The sequence below is a fragment of the Scyliorhinus canicula genome, chromosome 19, assembly GCF_902713615.1.
Source record: "Scyliorhinus canicula chromosome 19, sScyCan1.1, whole genome shotgun sequence".
Lineage (NCBI taxonomy): Eukaryota > Metazoa > Chordata > Chondrichthyes > Carcharhiniformes > Scyliorhinidae > Scyliorhinus > Scyliorhinus canicula.
The window spans coordinates 22,618,651-22,637,093 of record NC_052164.1 but is presented as its reverse complement, the minus strand read 5'-3'; the positions used below and the strand labels follow the sequence as shown (position 1 = coordinate 22,637,093).

At 45.5% G+C, this 18,443-nt stretch overlaps 2 protein-coding genes across 3 annotated transcripts in view; both read right to left on the bottom strand.

Annotated features, from left to right (window-relative positions):
* LOC119953887 (cyclin-dependent kinase 6-like) overlaps window positions 1-9,567 on the bottom strand; it is a 50,061-nt gene extending 40,494 nt beyond the window's left edge. For both annotated transcript variants that reach the window (XM_038778514.1, XM_038778515.1), the window contains exon 1: window positions 9,486-9,567. The gene's annotated coding sequence lies outside the window, so the exon portion shown is untranslated. The remainder of the gene's footprint in view (window positions 1-9,485) is intronic.
* A 2,358-nt stretch (window positions 9,568-11,925) lies between these two features.
* The window catches only part of LOC119953885 (all-trans-retinol 13,14-reductase-like), a 43,538-nt gene continuing 37,020 nt past the window's right edge, over window positions 11,926-18,443 (bottom strand). The window contains exons 8-11 of the mRNA XM_038778509.1: window positions 17,260-17,369; window positions 16,160-16,326; window positions 15,480-15,639; window positions 11,926-12,398 (exon numbers count right to left, since the gene is read on the bottom strand). Coding sequence (XP_038634437.1) covers window positions 12,253-12,398; window positions 15,480-15,639; window positions 16,160-16,326; window positions 17,260-17,369 — 583 coding nt within the window. The 3' untranslated portion in view covers window positions 11,926-12,252. The remainder of the gene's footprint in view (window positions 12,399-15,479; window positions 15,640-16,159; window positions 16,327-17,259; window positions 17,370-18,443) is intronic.

The following is an 18,443-nucleotide window of genomic DNA, read 5'->3' as shown; positions in this document are numbered from 1 at the left end:
TTCAAACTGTGGAATTTTGTGGACATTTGGACAATATCCCTCTGACTTTCCTTCTTGTTTTATTCATTTATTGTTCAGCAACCCCAAAGCCACAAGTTTTAATCTCTGGTCCAATGTTACGATGGTTTAGTGCGTGTTTTTTGGTCTCGCTGTTCACTCGGTCCACATCCTGGTCACACATTTCCTGACTGATGTATCCCGGTCTTAGTCCCTTTAAACATTGTCCCACTCACACTTGTCAGCTCTTTATTTGATCACCGTGTCTTCCAAACTTTTCTGTACCGTCCACCATGCTGTGATTTAAACACTCTCTGACATTGCAGCTTCAGTACTGTCTGGCCAAAGCTTTGACCATCGTCTCGTACCATGTTGCATGATCTAAGGCAGTTCGGCATGTTATACCCGCACGTAATCTTGCTGCCACGCTGTTTGACCAACGCTGAACACAATGTCATGTTTTGAAAATATTTAGACACCGATCATTCTTTGTACGTTCATTTATTTAGTCCAGGCACATGTGAACATAAATACATGGACAGAAATCGTGAAGGTATCACCAGCAGAGCTGTGTGTGCGGTGTTCTGCTCACATGCCCCAAGGGAACCAAGACTAGATCACATGATGTGCATTTGGCGCTGGTGTTGAAGACAAGAACCAATATGCTGAACTAATGTTTTTTTCTTTCCGAGTCAACAATATCATGGAGAACGAGTGCCAGACAGTCATACTATTGACGACCTGTGGATCGCATACATTCGGGGTGATCTGGAGTCTCACATACCCGGTGACACCGGATGTGCAATCATTCGACCAGCTTGTGACACTTGTGGCGCATCACGTCAATCCAACCCCGTCGATAATTGTTTAAAGATATCGGTTTAATACGGCGGAGAGGTCCTTCCGAGGGTCCATCACAGAGTTTGTATCTCGGCGAAGGAATATAGCTGAGTATTGAGAGTATGGAACTATTTTGTCCGATACGCTCGGCAATCGCTTGGTCTGTAATATCAATAATATGGAAACTCAGAAAAAGCTTTTGAGCGAAGTCTCCCTAACTTTTCAGCAGGTATTACAGATTTCCCTATTCCAAGAAAGCACGGAACGTGGCATCCAAGAGTTACCAGGGATGGAGGTGAACATCTTGGGGCATCGCTCCTAACGTGATATCCCTGCAACCTGGACCGAACGCCGCTGCGATTCTGGACAAAGAGCCAGCCGCCAAGATGTGCAATGCCACCCGACATGGCTGATGGCGATTCTGGCCCATGTGTGGACGTCGGCCCAAGCGTCCCCGCAGCCAGCAGGAGCGCCAAAGCTCCAGCTGCCCCGGCCAAGGTATCTGTTAACCCTGGGGCTGGGCCTTGCATCCGAATGACCCAGAAGAGACAGAGGATGACATGCAGTGAACTGTTTGGCAGCTATTCACCCTATTCATGTTCCGAGGCAAGTGAATGGTCACATGTTCCAAATGGAGCTGGATAGACGAGCGGCCTTTTCTGTGGTGGCACAGAACACTTCTTTATTAGGAAACATTTTATTGAGGCATTTATAATTTTAACATTCTAAGTGCGCAGAACACTTTGATATGATCAAACAATGAGTGCATACTTTGTCTTTGGCTGACACAGTGGCTCGTTTGGCCAGTTATACAGGGCAACAACTAAATATCATGGGGTCCACCCTCAGTCTGGTGCGTTATGGGTGCCAATCGGTGCGTTTCCCCCTCATTGCTGTGCAAGGAAGCGGTCCTAGCCTGTTGGGTCACGAGTGGCTATACCAACTGCAGTTGGATTGGCAATATATCCTCCAAGTGGGATCTGCCGTTCTGTGTGCGGTGCAGAGCAAATTCCTGGAGGTTTTACAGCCTGGTTTGGGTACCATTAAAGGGGCTGTGGCCAAAATCCAGATGGACCTCGGATGCCCAGCTCCGATATTTTCGTGCTCACCCAGTTCCCTATGCTATAGTGGAGAAGGTAGAGTCCGAACGTTGGCATTTAGAAAGAGTAGGCATCATTCGGCCTGTGTGCTTTGCTGATGGAGCGGTGGCCCAGGTAGTGAACATCTGTTACCCTTTACCACACAGCGAGGATTTGTAATATTGGCTGGTGGCATTCACAAAATTGGACTTGAGCAACACTTATCTACAGCTGTAGCTCGATAAATCCTCCCGGAAGTACGTCACAATTAATACGCACAAGGGACTCTATGAGTATTACCCGGCCCCCATCCAGAATATCGTCAGCGTGCGCAGTGTTCCAGCACGTCATAGCAAACATCCTGCATGGTTTGCCACACGCTGCGGTTTACTTGGATAGTGTGTTAGGGGCCACAGAACAAAAACACTTATAGAATTTTGAGGCAGAGGCGAAGTGGTTTTCCGAATATGGGATCCACCTGCGCTACGCAAAGTGCGTGTATAACACAAAAGTAGTGGTGTATTTCGGATATCGGGCGGACAGTGACAGCCTGCACCCAGTCGCCGAGAAGGTGCGAGCGATCAAAATGGCCCCCGCTCCACGAGACGCGATGGAACTTCACACTTTTCATGTACAAGTTCATTACAAGGGGCGATTTATTCAAAATTTGTCTCCCGTCCTAGCCTCCCCCTCCAATTGAAGAAACACCAGCCTTGGGTTTGTAGCCAAGCCCAGGATGTGGCATTTAAAAAGGTGAAGCAGTGATTGTCCTCTTCGGGAGTGGTGACACATGACACTTCCAAACCATTGTGCGTCACGTGCGATGCTTCGTTGAACGGCATTGGGGCGTTCTGTCGCATTAGATAAGCGACTGCCATGACCATTTTTGTCTTCCGGACGCTGGCTGCAGCCGAGAGAAAATATGCCCAGCTCGAAAAAGATGGTCTGGCGGTCATATTGGGTGTACGGCAGTTTTCATCAATCGGTCTCTGGCTGCCATTTTGTACTGTCACAGATCACAAGCCATATTTAGGCCTCATCCGTGAAGGTAAGGTGATCCGCCAATATTGCCTGCGAGGATCCAGCACTGGGCTTTGTTATTGGCTGATTACAAATACTCTTTCAAGCACCAACAAGGGACCCAGATTGCACATGCTGATGTGCTGAGCTGTCTTCTCCTGCAGATCGACTCTGCAAACAACCCCATGGCAGACAAAGTAATTGCTGTCCTGAATATCTCTGACTTCTTGCCCATCACTGCCTCGTGCGTTTGTGACTGGACGCAAACCAACCCTGTACTTGCCAAGGTGCGACATCTGGTGCTATATGTGCGTAGCAACGACAACTACCAGGCGAGGTGAAGGCTTTCCCCTCCAAATTGTCAGAACTGACTTGGAACACGGTATCCTCCAGTGGGGCACGAGGGTTGTTGTCCCAAGGGGGGGCCAGAAAATCGTGTTGAAGAACCTTCACCATGGACATCCCAGAGTGTCCAAAATGAAGATGCTGACGGGATGCTAGGTCTGGTGGCCGGGTTTGGACATGGATATCGAGAGGTTGGCCCAGCAGTGCTCCATCTGTCAAGTGCGGCAGAAGCTGTCCACCTCGGCAACCCTGCTCCCTTGGGAGTAGCCGGGGAGCCCATTGGGCCCACGTACACATGGATTCCTCAGTTCCCTCTTGGGTTCAACGTTTTTCATCCTGGTGGATATCCACTCAAAGTGCCTGAAGTTCCACCAAATGGCGTTGATCACCTCCTGGGTGATTATGCATTTCTTTTTCTTCCCACGGGATCCCGGAGGTCCTCGTGACCGATAAAAGGGCCTCTTTCATAAACGAAGAATTTACCGCTTTCACAAGCGAAGAATTTGCCGCTTTCGCGAAATGCAATAGAATTTGCCATGTCCGCACTGCCCCATATCATCTGCCTTCAAATGGTTTGGAAGAGGGTCGTGCAGACGGATGCACAGTGGCTCAAGAAACAGACGTCTGGCTCGGTGGGCACAAGACTGGCAAGATTTGTACTCTCGTCCAGGACCACGCTGACGCAGTAACTGGGGTAGCACCCGCTGAGATGTTAAAGGGTCATATACGTTTGATTCTACCGGATATTGGTGCAAAGGTGCGCCCTAACCAAAATTTACAAAGGTGATTCCCAGTTCGACGTCGGCCTCTTCGATGCTTTGCACCTAGCAACGCAGTGTTTGTTTGTAACTTCAATGATGGTCCTCACTGGTTCACTGCGATTGTTGTCTGTCAGACGGGGCCAGTCAGGTCTAGGAGCAACTAATGAGACGACACCTGGATCGCATTCGCTCACAGAGAGTTGCTCCCTTGTGAAGTACCTCGGACGAAACCGGTCATCGGCTCCATTGCTGAAACAGCCTGCTGTGACGCCTCCAGTCTCTCCTGATGCTGACATGCCTGACGTTGTGTCTTCCGACTCTAAAATGGAGACGCAGACCACTGACGTCTAGGACATAGGACTTTACAGTGAAAAAAGAGGCCATTCGGCCTATCGAGTCTGCACCAGCCCAGGGAAAGATTGCCCTACTTAAGCCCGCACCTTCACTTTATGCCCATAACCCAGTAACACCATCTAACCTCTTTTGGACACTAAGGGCAATTTAGCATGGCCGGTCCACCTGACCTGCACATCTTTGGACCGTGGGAGGAAACCGGAGCACCCGGAGGAAACCCACGCAGACAAGGGGAGAACGTGCAGATCCGCACAGACAGTGACCCAAGCCGGGAATCGAACCTGGGACCCTGGAGCTGTGAAGCAACTGTGCTAATCACTGTGCTACCATGCTACCCAAGGGTGGCGATCTGTAGTTCAGGTGCCTCTTGACAATCATCCGCTACGAAGTTCCTGCTACAGATGACATTCACCGGAAAGGTATACGCCAGCTGATCTGTCGCATCTTCTCCATGATGACTTACCGGAGCTGTAGAGACTTCGACATCCTCTGCCTGCTCCTCCTCGTCTCATCGGCCATCGACTTTTTGCGGGGGGAGAGAGAGAGAGGGAGTGGCGGAGGTGTAATATCCCGCACGGATCTACAGGATGGGAATGTTTGTCTCCTCTGTACTCCTTGCGGAATACCAGCTCCCTTGTTAGGGGGAGGGTATCTGAATTAACCTATGTGTACAAGTTTGGCCAGTAAGGCACCGACAGAGAGGGATCTACCGGGTAGTGTACATATCGTTTTTGTAAATAAAACTTTGTTTCTTATTTTGCTTGGTGTGGACTCCCCGTGTCCGTATTTCTTTTATTCCTTTATCAGAGTGGACAGGGGCATACCCCTAATCCAGCTCTTTACCTGCTCCAAAAAACAATTCAAACTGAATCCAATTCATTGTCTCTACAAGAGAGACAAACCAGATCCAGGCATTACACCTAACCTCATGCTCATCTTAGCCAAAAGGCCGAGAAACTATAATCTCCGTGTCCTTATTAAAACTCCTTTACTCTTCCTCTTATCGAGGTACACCAATGGGAATGGGGAACCTACTGGAGCCCCTCTGAAGGGGACAAGAGGTTAAATGGCAACCCCTTGTCAAACAGCAGAGAAAGGCAAGTGGTAGAAAAGCAAAAATCACCCAGTTTTAATAGCAACAGGAAGTGACCAAAATGTCTGTTTTAACTTATTTCATGGTATTATCAAGCAAACATGTTACCACTGGCCCAAATGAGACAGATGAAGGAACATCAGGCAGAATGAAGAGGGCACGAATTAGGTATGATGGATTCCTGCTCCCAATCTTCAATTACTGGCCCAAAGCTGGGCAAGATAGACAGAAATCTCCGCCTGTAATTGAAATCCAGGCCTATCTGCGGAAGGAATTGCTGGTTACCTCTTTCTATCATCCAATAGTAATGATTTGTTGAATGACCGTGCTGATCAGGTAACGTGAGCAGATCCTCCATGCAACGGACAACAAAATAATTGAGGATCTAATTTATTTTAACTGATGGTTCACGGTGTACAATTGCAGGACTTTGTCACGCTGTCTAACCAAGAATCGATGGAGGGGAATGATTGAGAAAACCATAGGCCCTTATTATGTAGGAGCAGAAATAGGCCATTTGGCCCATCATAACGAACTGAGTGGTGGTGGATGGCACATATTCAGCCTGGAGCCCAGTTACCAGTGGCATACCGCAGGGATCAGTTCTGGGTCCTCTGCTGTTTGTGATTTTCATTAATGACTTGGATGAGGGAGTTGAAGGGTGGGTCAGTAAATTTGCAGACAATACGAAGATTGGTGGAGTTCTGGATAGTGCGGAGGGCTGTTGTCAGCTGCAAAGAGACAAATATAGGATGCAGAGCTGGGCTGCGAAGTGGCAGATGGGGTTTAACCCTGAAAAGTGTGAGGTTGTCCATTTTGGAAGGACAAATATGAATGCGGAACATCGGGTTAACGGTAGGGTTCTTGGCAATGTGGAGGAGCGGAGAGATCTTGGGTTCGATGTTCATAGGTCTTTGAAAGTTGCCACTCAAGTCGGTAGAGCTATGAAGAAGGTCTATGGTGTGCTAGCGTTCATTAGCAGAGGGATTGAATTTAAGAGCCGTGAGATGGTGATGCAGCTGTACAAAACCTTGGTAAGGCCACATTTGGAGAACTGTCTGCAGTTCTGGTCGCCTCATTTTAGGAAGGATGTGGAAGCTTTGGAAAAGGTGCAAAGGAGATTTACCAGGATATTGCCTGGAATGGAGAGTAGGTCTTGCGAGGAAAGGTTGAGGGTGCTCGGCCTTTTCTCATTAGAACGGAGAACAATGAGGGGCGACTTGATAGAGGTTTATAAGATGATCAGGGGAATAGATAGAGCAGAGTTACAGACTTTTTCCCTGGGTGGAACAAACCATTACAAGGGGACATAAATTTTAGGTGAATGGTAGAAGATAGAGGGGGGATGTCAGAGGTAGGTTCTTTACCCAGAGAGTAGTGGGGGCATGGAATGCACTGCCTGTGGAAGTAGTTGAGTCGGAAACATTAGGGACCTTCAAGTGGATTACGGTAGAATGATGGGGTGTAGATTAATTTGTTCTTAGTCCAAGACAAAAGTTTGGCACAACATCGTGGGCCAAAGGGCCTGCTCTGTGCTGTATTTTTCTATGTCTGCTCTGTCATTTATTGAGATCATGACAGATCTGATATTAATCCTCAACTCCATTTTCCCCACCCTTATCCCAATAACCCTCGATTTCCCACACAGCAATAGCCACATTCACCTCAAGGACAGCATGTGGGGAAACTTTTAACAAAGACCTGAAAAAAGTTACAATTTCAAGCCAGTCTCCTCAAGGGCTGATTTCCATTGGAAATGCCCAGCAGCCTCGAGTACCCTATACTTACTTAATCCTGTTCAAAGAATGAAAATGTAGTAAAAACAAATTGAAATTCAGCATAATAGATTTCAATCAGTTTTCTGACCAGGAATACCCAAAGGATGAAAAGTTTCCCTGGGACATTGAGGTGTGAGTGCAGAGAAAAAAGCCATAATCCTCTCGTTCAAAATGAATTTAGAGTACCTAATTTTCTGAAGGGGCAATTTAGTGTGGCCGATTCACCTACTCTGCTCGTCTTTTTGGGTAGTGTGGTCGAGACCCACCCAGACACGGAGAATGTGTAAACTCCATACGAACATCGACCCCGGGCCAGGATCGAACCAGGGTCCTCAGCACCATGAGCCAGCAGTGCTAACCATTGCGCAACTGTGCTGCCCCTCCTCTCTTCAATCTTACTTCCTGTCCAGATTGTGGCAGGGTGATTTATGCCCACCGCTAGTGGTTCTCAAATCTGTCTAAATTAGACTGTGTCCTTGATCAACAAGCATTGCCAGATTACATCCTGGGGAAGACCACTAAAAGAGACAGGAAATCTGCTGGTGGGGGATGGGTGAAAAACTGATCAAGTGAAAGTGACAGTGGAACATGACTGTCTGCAAGTTGTTCAAATGTTAAAAGATTCTGCTTTTGCCCATTGGCCAAATGTGGTAGTATGACTAGGGGTATTACAGTACCTTGGAAGTGACCTGCTATTGGTGCAGAGGACTCGCTGCCCATTGGCCCGGGTAAGTCATGTGCCACTCAGCCAATTGGCTGAGGTAGGTAGCTCCGCCTACAAGGTGGGTTATAAGAACCCGTGCTTCCCGGCAGTCGGCCTTTCTTCTGTACGTCTGCTGCCGGGCACACATCTTGTGCATTAAAGCCTATTGTTTGGATCTCATCTACGTTTCGTGTCCATTGATTGTGCATCACCAAGTACAATTGATTGGGGGGGGGGGGGGGAAAAGAGAACAGGTAGCATCTGGTTAGCACAGTTGCTTCACAGCACCAGGGTCCCAGGTTCGATTCCCGGCTTGGTTCACCGTCTGTGCGGATCTACACCATCTCCGTGTCTGCGTGGGTTTCCTCCGGGTGCTTCGGTTTCTTCCCACAAGCCCCGAAAGACGTACTGTTAGGCAATTTGGACATTCTGAATTCTCCCTCCATGTACTTGAACAAGTGCTGAAATGTGGCGACTAGGGGCTTTTCAGAGCAAGTCTACTTGTGACAATAAAGATTATTATGAACCACATCAGCACACCTCTTGTCCACTGTTGCTAAGATGTACTGGCTCAGAACAGTCAGATCTCTTCATGCCATGAAGGAAGGAGAAAGAGAAAATCATGCACATAATATCCTTTCAGGGGAATAACAGAGAAGCCCATCTTGCAAATTACCTGTATCCCTTTCTCCCTACTATGCGGTCTGTCTGCACCTGCAGCTTTGGTTATTGAAAACCATCATCAAAACCATTATAAAATTCACAGCTCCAAAAATGTCAACTTTAATTCCTAACAAACTGCAACCAAAAAAAAGAAACGGTCTCTCCAAGCGTGGAGCAATTATTCCAGCTGCCGTTGCAAACCAGTTGCAAAAGGACAATAACGGTAGAGGGGAGTGTTGTTAATTAATGCACCATCTCGGATTTGCAAAAAAATTCAATGAGGGTCATGAGACCATACTTTTAAAAACAAATCAAAATGCAATCTGGATCCACCCCACAAATTCAGAAATGTGGTCTTCAACATTCTTGCAGCTCCTGCCCTACATCTAAAAATCTGCAAATATTACCACCCCCCCCCCCCCCAAACCAACCAAATTCCGATCTGTGCCAACTTTGCGGATTGTTACTCTGCTACACGTTGCAATGGTTTCCCTCTTACTTAAAATCAAAAATCAAGGCTCATCTTTCAAACAGAATGGCATCATTCAGTCTGAAAGTTTGCAGGTGTAAATAAAAAGATCGAGCCACTCCGATCAATGTTTTAAGGGTTAAGGAGTGATCGCGACCCACAAGAGGTCACTGGCGGATCCAGCCCCACTGCGTCAACAAATCCTTCCAGTACAGCCAAATCTACTGGGAAACAGCTCTGTGCGTTCAAGTAATTTTAAACGCAACGTCTCGAGTTTGCAAAAATAAATGCATCAAGAGAAACGAAACGTCATTTCAAACCCAGCCAAAAAGTACAATCCGCACTCCCCTCCCCCAGGTAAAACATTAGGAACGAAAACCAACCCCCGAAGATGTCCTTTGCAGAATGGTCAAGTCTCCGCTGTGTCCTCGATGCAATCTCGTCTTCAGTCAACTTGGGTTACCCTCCCCAGCGACTCCACCCACCCATTGCACGTGTTCCCCCCCCCCCCCCCCCCAACCCAAAAAAAATGGGCATTTGTTATTTTTTAAGCGAATTGTGAATGAGGCAGTCATAGCAAAGTACTTGATTGCCAGTAAAATTGGTTGGGAGGAGTTTTCAGAGAGAGCAACTGATGCGGTAGAATTTTTTGTCAAACATCATAGCATAGGGATTAAACTTTATAATGGTGACGCTTTCGATGATGGTATGCAAAACTCCACAATGGGTGTTGCATTTACAGGTTTTAAATTGTTTACATTTCTGACTTTAGGTTCAATCACATGGCATGTACAGTATCAGAGAGGTATGGGTGCACAGGAGATTTACCAGAATGTTGCCTGGGTTGGAGAGTTTTAGCTATGAAGAAAATGAAAATCGCTTATTGTCACGAGTAGGCTTCAATGAAGTTACTGTGAAAAGCCCCTAGTCGCCACATTCCGGCGCCTGTCCGGGGAGGCTGGTACGGGAATCGAACCGTGCTGCTGGCCTGCTTGGTGTGCTTTTAAAAGCCAGCGATTTCCAGCAGACTGGATTGTTTTCCTTTGGGAGGAAATGGAGTGGGGGGGGGGGGGGAAGGAACATAATTAACATGTATAAAAATAATGAGGAGCATAAACTATTTGGATTTATTAGAACTTCTAATCTCATTAAATGCCTCAAGGCAGGGAGGTTCATGCAAAGATAATTAGGGCAGATGATCAAATACTCGGGTCAAAGGAGTAGGAGGTGGAGTGGCTTAAAGGAGGAAAAAGAGTCAGATGGAGAGTTTTAGGGAGGAATTTCCCGAGTTTAGGGCCTTGGCAGCTGAATTTTCAGCAACCAACAGGAGAGTGATCAAACCCAGAGATGGTCACGAGGCCGGAGTCACAAATATCGCAGGAGGGATCGAGAGCCTGGAGGAGAGGGGTGGCATAGCAGCACACAGTGGTTAGTTAGCACTGCTGCCTCACATCGTTAGGGACCCTGGTTGAATTCCAGCATTGGGTGACTGTATGGAGTTTGCACACGTGCAGGTTTGGTGGATTGGCTATACTAAATTGCCCCTTAGTGTCTAAAAGGTTAGGTGGGGATAGGGTGGGCCTAAGTAGGGTGCTCTTTTCAGAGGTCAGTGCAGACCCGATGGGATGAATAGCCTCCTTCTGCACTGCAGGGATTCTATGATACCGCGAGCAATGCAGCGAACACATGGTTAGTGGATAAATGAAACTTGAAAGTTAGGACACTGGAAGAGTTTTGGATGCACTCCCAAGTTTATGGAGTGGGAGAAAGACCTGGGGCAGGATTCTCGTCCACCAGCCACAGTAAACCCTCACTGGTAGCAGAATTCTCAGCTCCTGGCATCTGCCAATGGGATTTCCCATTGTGGCCACCCCACTGGGAAACCCACAGGGGTGGGTGCGCTGCCTGCGCCATGGAGAATCCAGCTGGCAGAGAATCCAGCCCTTGGTGTGCATTACACTCAGTTTATCCACGTCAATTAATTCCTGAGTAAAGGTTAGCACAGCATCAGCAAAAAAAGGAGTGGAAATCAGTATTCTAGAATGGTTAGAGGTTAGTCGTGGGGTCAAAAATGACAAGGATGTGACCAGCTGGTTCAGCCTCAGTCCATGGTGGCTACTCCATTTCACAATCAGAATTTAGACTACCAAAGCAAAACTGTTGCAAATGGAGTGTACACGTTAGTTTTAGTTGTCACTGTATGCAAATAGCAGTTTTGCAGCACAGACAGTATACATGTGTAAATGGGGCCTGAATAAAAATCCATGGTGAGAGTGAAGTACATTCTGCTCGAATATGGAGTGAATCACACCTCAACAACTATTCTGCATTAATCTACAAGATTAGCGTCCAGGTGAAGTCAAAACTGCTCTATACCAAATGGAAACTTGCAGAGTAAAAGGACTCCTGGAAACAGCAAAAAGTAGCCTGTTTTGCAGCATTTAATGTTTCAATAATGAGGAAAATTCAAGAACAGTTTGCTAGGAGTGACATTTTTGCATCACTTACAATTTGGTCCTTTCGAACCCTTTAACTTTTTGCATCAGCAACATTGCAGTGAAGATCACATTTTGGATTTCCTCTTCCATCCAGGGCAGTTTTAAATTCTGATTAAAAAAACAAGTCACACATTTTCCCCTGTTTCCCCCCCCCCCACCCAAACAGCCTGTGGGCATTTTCAGCCTTTGTTCCAATTTTCTGTTGCATAGCCCACCGCTGTATTCGCCCTCTTCAACTCCATGTGTGGAAGTAGTGCTCGGCCCAAGCACAAATTCAACACTTAGCATACCATTGTGTAAAAATATCACAAGTTAATTCTTCAAATTAATTTTCTGATCAATTTATTTATTTATTTGTGAATCATAGCATTTGATTAACAAGCCTAAATTGAAAATTTGATTCTAACACCGAGAGCACAACGGTGGCAGGTTGGATTAAAAAAAGGTCCATTGTGTACACATTGCTAATAGAACCAATGCAAGTGATCAAGCTCTAGTGTTATTAGACTACTGAAAAATCATTTTTACATCAGCTCTAGATTGAGTGGTAGAATGATGGGTCCAGCAACAAGCGTGTCTAACACTTTACCTTGCATTGAGATCCAATTTCTAATCACAAAACCAATGAGATTAAAACTTCAACAGCTCACACTTAAGCTTGCTTCTCAGCTTTCATTTTTTTAATGTTCTTCTGAAGGCTCTGAATGTCCATGTACAGATTGCGGTGAAGAACTGCTGACGCACAAATAAGGCTCCCTTGGATGGCTCCCATAAATCCACAGATAAAGACGTCCTGACCTGGAATGGTATGGGCAAGAGGCAGAGGAAAGAATTACACGATTGGAATGACCTCTTCCCATTTCTATATTTACAGTCAAGCTTTGTATGGAGATGGCAAAAGTTCATTTACTCAGCAGATGCGGAAACATTTGGCCCTTTATGTTTTTTTAAAAAAAAGTAACCTCAGGGTGGGGACTTCCATTAGTATTTGTTGTCCCTAAAATAGAGTGATCAATTCAATAGGTAGTTAAATGTTGACCATATTGCTGCTGATCTGAAGTCACATGTAGGCTTTCTGGATCAGTATAGCAGATTTCCTTTCCTAAAAGGGTACATGAAAAATGAAATGAAAAATCGCTTATTGTCACGAGTAGGCTTCAATGAAGTTACTGTGAAAAGCCCCTAGTCGGCACATTCCGGCGCCTGTCCGGGGAGGATGGTACGGGAATCGAACCGTGCGGTTGGCCTGCTTTAAAAGCCAGCAATTTAGCTCAGTGAGCTACATGTGAACCATCCAACACGGTCACCATTAGGGATATATTCTTTTGTATTCCATATTTTCACTTATTGGCCGAATTTAAGTTCTCCAGCTGCGGGAGGAGATTTAAACTCATGGTTATGTCTCAGTTCTTGAGGATAGCAGGTACTCCACCAACAAACTTCAGACTGTACTGGAGAATAGTTTCTTCAAGCTGATTTACAGTTTGAACTCAGCAGCCTATTTAGCTGGACTAGGATACCTTACTATTTGCAGTTCAAAACAGTTTAGGTTAACATGATTTCACCTTGTAATTAATAAGGCTTAAGTTACAAATTGTACTGCACATAAAAAATATTAGGGCTGTTGTTAAGAACATCTTTAAGTGCTAAAATACTGTAATGTAGCTTTAAGAAGGAACATGTCTTCTAGCCAGGACACATTTGGGCTCCAATGAGTCTAGCATTGGAAGTAAACAGAAACTGCAACCAGGAATGACAGAAGAATGATCTCAAGATGGGTCTCTGATAAAAAGGATAGGAGGAAACCGGAGACACTTTGCATTGGTCAAAAATGGTAAATATTACATGCAAGTTAAAGGTAGATTGTTCTGGCAAGCACAAACACATTTCACATTGGTCAGGAATTGCAAATATGTAGTTAGAAAGTATTGATTGTGATGACACAGATGCACATACTTAGGCTGGATGTTGCAAAGAACACCTGCAAAAATAATAGGGAAACGTCACTAGGACTTTTGCACTTGCCAGGGGATAGCATTCGTCTCACGACACTTGCTGGGGACATTTGTCAGAAGTTTGTTTGCAAGTTAGCACTTCCTTGCAATAATGTAAGTCAATGGGTAATTACCAGAAGTTGGGGATTGCTGATTGAGCCTACAGGAAACTAAAATTGTCACAAATTGGGAATTGCTATAATAATCCAGATTAGTATTAGGGCTGCTACTACCAGGAGGGAAGGAAAGAGAGAAAGAGACAGAGAAAGACAAGGATCCACTAGAGTCAAAGAACTGAATTTTGCAGCCTTTCCTTCCAGCGTGATCGTCCAGTCCCGCCGATGGCAATGACCCTGGCACAGATCCTGAATTGAGTTAAACGGTTATCTATTTGCCAAAATGGTGAGGTAGGAAATTTTGAAATTAATACATTTTAACTATTTGTACCCAATATATTCCTCAGCATAATTTCAACGCCACAGCGATTTTGCAAATATATTAAAAATTCACCAACTTAAATTCAATGATAATTTGGGATCCTGCTAAAATTACAGCAAACTGGTTACAAGTTCTTTAAATATTGCCACAAACTCCAGTTTACTACCTTCCTATTTAACGGTTGGCTGCAAATCACGGTTTACAGCTGCCACATGTTGGGCACAATCCTCTGGAAAGATTTCCCAAGAGTGGTAGTGGTGAGCAGGAACTGCTCACTACTACCAGCAAGTGGCTGGCAAAGCTATTCAATGTTAATTGGTCCACATAACCTGGCTCTATGCGGCAAATGAAGGTTCACCAGCCCCCATCCCACCCAACTAACAAGGTCAAACAGCACTTAAACAACCTTCAAGATGGCCAATGACCTACTGGGCAGCATAGAATTTACAGTGTAGAAGGAGGCCATTCAGTCCATCGGATCTGCACCGGCCCTTACAAAGAGCACCATAACAAAGCCCACACATCCACCATATCCCCGCAACCCAGTAACCCCCACTTAAATTTTTTTATTTTACACCAAGGGCAATTTATCATGGCCAATCCACCTAACCCGCACATCTTTGGACTGTGGGAGGGAACCGGAGCACCCGGAGGAAACCCACGCAGATACGGGGAGAATGTGCAGATTCCGCACAGACAGACTTCACACAGACAGTGACCCAAGCCTGGAATAGAATCGGAGACCCTGGAGCTGTGAGCAACTGTGCTAACCGTGCTGCCCCCACTATTCTACCATGCTGCTGCATAGGAGAGTTGAACCCCACCACCAGATTCACGTTTTTCAAAACGGAGTACAAATCGGCACCAGCGTGAGCACATGTTGGGAAAGCCACTGAATGACAGAGGCTGTTGGATGTGGGGTGGCTCCTGTTAATTGTTTGGAAATAGGCTTAAGTGGTGATAATTGATTTCACGCCATGCTACGGCAGGATTCCCAATTTCACCTGTGGGAGAGAGCAGATTGCATCGCAAACTGGTTCTCTGCGCGATTCTAGTTCTCAGCCTCTCCTGCTATTCACCGGCCTCATTGCGCTGAAGTGAGAGCGCAACAAGGCCGAGAATCGCACCCTTTATCATCAGTTGAAGTTACTAAATGGCAATAGCAAAGATCCCTTTTCACTCCATTGTGGTTGAGGTTTAATTTTTCTTTAAAGACCATGGTTTACTGTAATCACTGATCCTCCTCACTCCTGCCAGAAGTCCTCACCTTCCACTTCAGACCAATTGCTCCTGACCAGTGAACCCTCCAGCAGTCAAATATCTCAATTAATTATCCTACTGCTGACAATTTAAGGAGAGCTATATTATCAATTCAAAAAAAAAAGAAAAAGCCGGTCCCCGTTTTGGATTCCAAATAATTTGTATTGTTTGATTTAGGATTACATACCTGTTAAATAAAGGTTCTCGACTGGCGTTTTTGCTCGAAAGGAGGCAATAGTTTCTGGTGCAAAACGGGACACGTCATGACTGACGCCGTACATTTCCCCACGTGAAGAAGCCAAGTAGAACTGATTTGTAAGAGGAGTTCCAACCCTAATGTATTCCATCTGGAGGACACAAATAAATTAGCCAAAAGGAAACAAAAAGTGGAAATGACTTTTTGCACAATTTACAAGCAGATGTACATTTGCAAGAAACACCCAAACCAGGGAAACCGCCTGCCTGTGATGCCAATCTACAATGTAGCTTTGGACTCTTGCAGCATAATGAACCACAGCACGGTGGTTAGCACTGCTGCCTCACAGCGCCAGAGACCCAAGTTCAATGCCGGCCTTGGGTGACTGTTGGGAGTTTGCATGGCTTTCTTCCGGGTACTCCGTTTTCCTCCCACAGTCCAAAGGATGTCTGGTTGGGTGGATTGGAGATAATAAAATTGCCCCTTGGGTGACCATGGGGGTGTACAGGTTAGGTGGGGTTACGGGAATAGGACCTAAATTGGCTTAGGTGGGGTGTTTTTTTTGGAGGGTCGGTGAAGACTAGATGGGACGCATGGCCACCTTCTGCACTGTAGGGATTACCTATGAAGACTCTACCTGGGGTTTCTAATTACAGACGTGGCAAACATACCCTGTCTTTAAATTGTGGAAAATACTCGGTAACTTGGTCAGTTAATCTTCTAGCAATGCCCAGTTTTAAATTTTCATAGTCTTCTCCTCTCTTTTTCACGCGTTCATCCTTCCATTCTTCAAACCACTCATAGCGTGTGAATGTCATAATTACCATAGTAGACTTCCCTGCATAGCAAGAATTAAAATTACCATTCAGTTACAAAATACAAATCTCAGTAGTTTCAACGGATTGTCATTTTTAAAAAAAAGATAGCCATGGTGATGATCTCGTTTATGCTATGCTCTTGAATGCTCGAGGCCCCAAGTGTTGCTGCCTTGGGCCTAAAATCTTTCACTGGGTTGGAGAAGTTACTATTGTATTATTTTCCAAAGTTGTGTTCATGGTAATTTTCTGTTAAGAGTATAAAATCTGGCATTTATTTTAAAATAGCAAGGAATATACTCTTGGCTCTAAGTTTCTCTGTATTATCCTCTGATTTCCCTGCAAAAGTATCGACTTTACCTGGGATGGGTTTCCATGATTGTCATTCACTCTCTAGATACCTTAACTAAGTGGTTGTTATTCTTCTGTAAGCTTCAATGTGGCAGCCAATCATGGTAATAGTACAGCTGAGCCTACCTTGTTCTGGGCATAGTCCTCAAGTGCACACTTTCCAATGTAGGCCCATAGAAAAACAGATAAATATAGAAACCAAGAGCAACAGTACACTATTTGGTCCTTCAAGCCTGCTCCACCATTCAATATCATGATTGATCCTCAATCTCAAAAGCCATATACCTGTTTTTTTCCCCCCATATCCCTTGATGTAATAAAAATAAAAAACCGTTGCCTTCTTGAATATATTGCGACTTGCCTCCACAGCCTCCTATGGTAGATAATTCCATAGGTTCACTACCCTTTTTGAGTGAAGAAATCTTTCTTCAGCTCAGTCCTAAATGGTCTACCCAGAACCCTAATGAAGGTTAGCACAAGAGGACATTGGATCTTCTGGTCTACATTGGCTCCATTGGTTTTACTAAATGAGCTACTGAGGAGGTGAAAAAAAAAAAGAGATTGCAATGAATTAAAATTTTAGATACAAGTCTGCTGCTGTTTACCTGCATATCTATCATCCCAAGTTGGGTCCTTAGCCGATGGAAAGGAGACAAACATTACAGGACACCCTTCAGTGACATCATATTTGCTGAGTGTGAAGTATTTATCGAACCTTAAATAACGACAAGAAAGTGTTAGAAAGCAACTAATAACCTTGTATTTAAATATAAAAGCAAGATCCTTGGTATTTCCTTCTTTCCATTTAATCAAATCATCAGGACATTTCAAAGCACAGGTCATGAAGCTTCTGGATTCCTCCAATGGGTTTTTCCATAGGGTAGAATGAAGGAAATGAACAGGTTAGGGATATAGGAACAAGAGTAACCAATTCAGCCATCCTTCAAAATAGATCATGGCTCTGCACCGGGCCCATATGTCCGGGGTCTAGGATGAGTAGGTTCTTTGGGGGCGAAGACAGGTGTGATAGGTGTTCGGGGTGTCCAGCGAATCATGCCCATATGTTCTGGGCATGCCCGGCACTGGAGGAGTTCTGGAAGGGGGTGGCGAGGATGGTGTCGAGGGTGGTAGGATCCAGGGTCAAGCCAGGCTGGGGACTCGATTTTTGGGGTTGCAGTGGAGCCGGGAGTGCAGGAGGCGAGAGAGCCCGGTGTTTTGGCCTTGCGTCCCTAGTAGCCCGGCGGAGGATCTTGCTACAGTGGAAGGATGCGAGACCTCCAAGCGTGGAGACCTAGATCAATGACATGGCGGAATTTATTAAGCTGGAGAAGGTCAAATTCGCCCAGAGAGGATCGGTACAAGGGTTCTTTGGGCGGTGGCAACCTTTCCTCGACTTTCTGGCTCAGCGATAGGGTACTGGGTCATCAGCAGCAACCGGGGGGGGGGGGGGGGGGGGGGGGGAGGAGGCGTTGACTATGTTTATTTAATTTTAATTTATTTTTAAGTTCTCTTGTTTACTGGGTTTGGGGGGGGGGTGGGTTACATGTGTTGCTACGGTCTTGGGGGTGTTATACTTTTGTTTTATTGTTGCTCGTTATTGTTTGTTATATTTTCTGTAAAAAATTTCAATAAAAATTATTTTTTTTTAAAAATAGATCATGGCTGATCGCCACATCAACTCCCTTTACCTGCCTTTGTTTTATGTCCCTTGATACCCCTACATATGAAAAATCAGTCTGGAGAGCTTCCGTTCACCTCTTATGTATCCACAGCCTTTAGGGCAGTGATG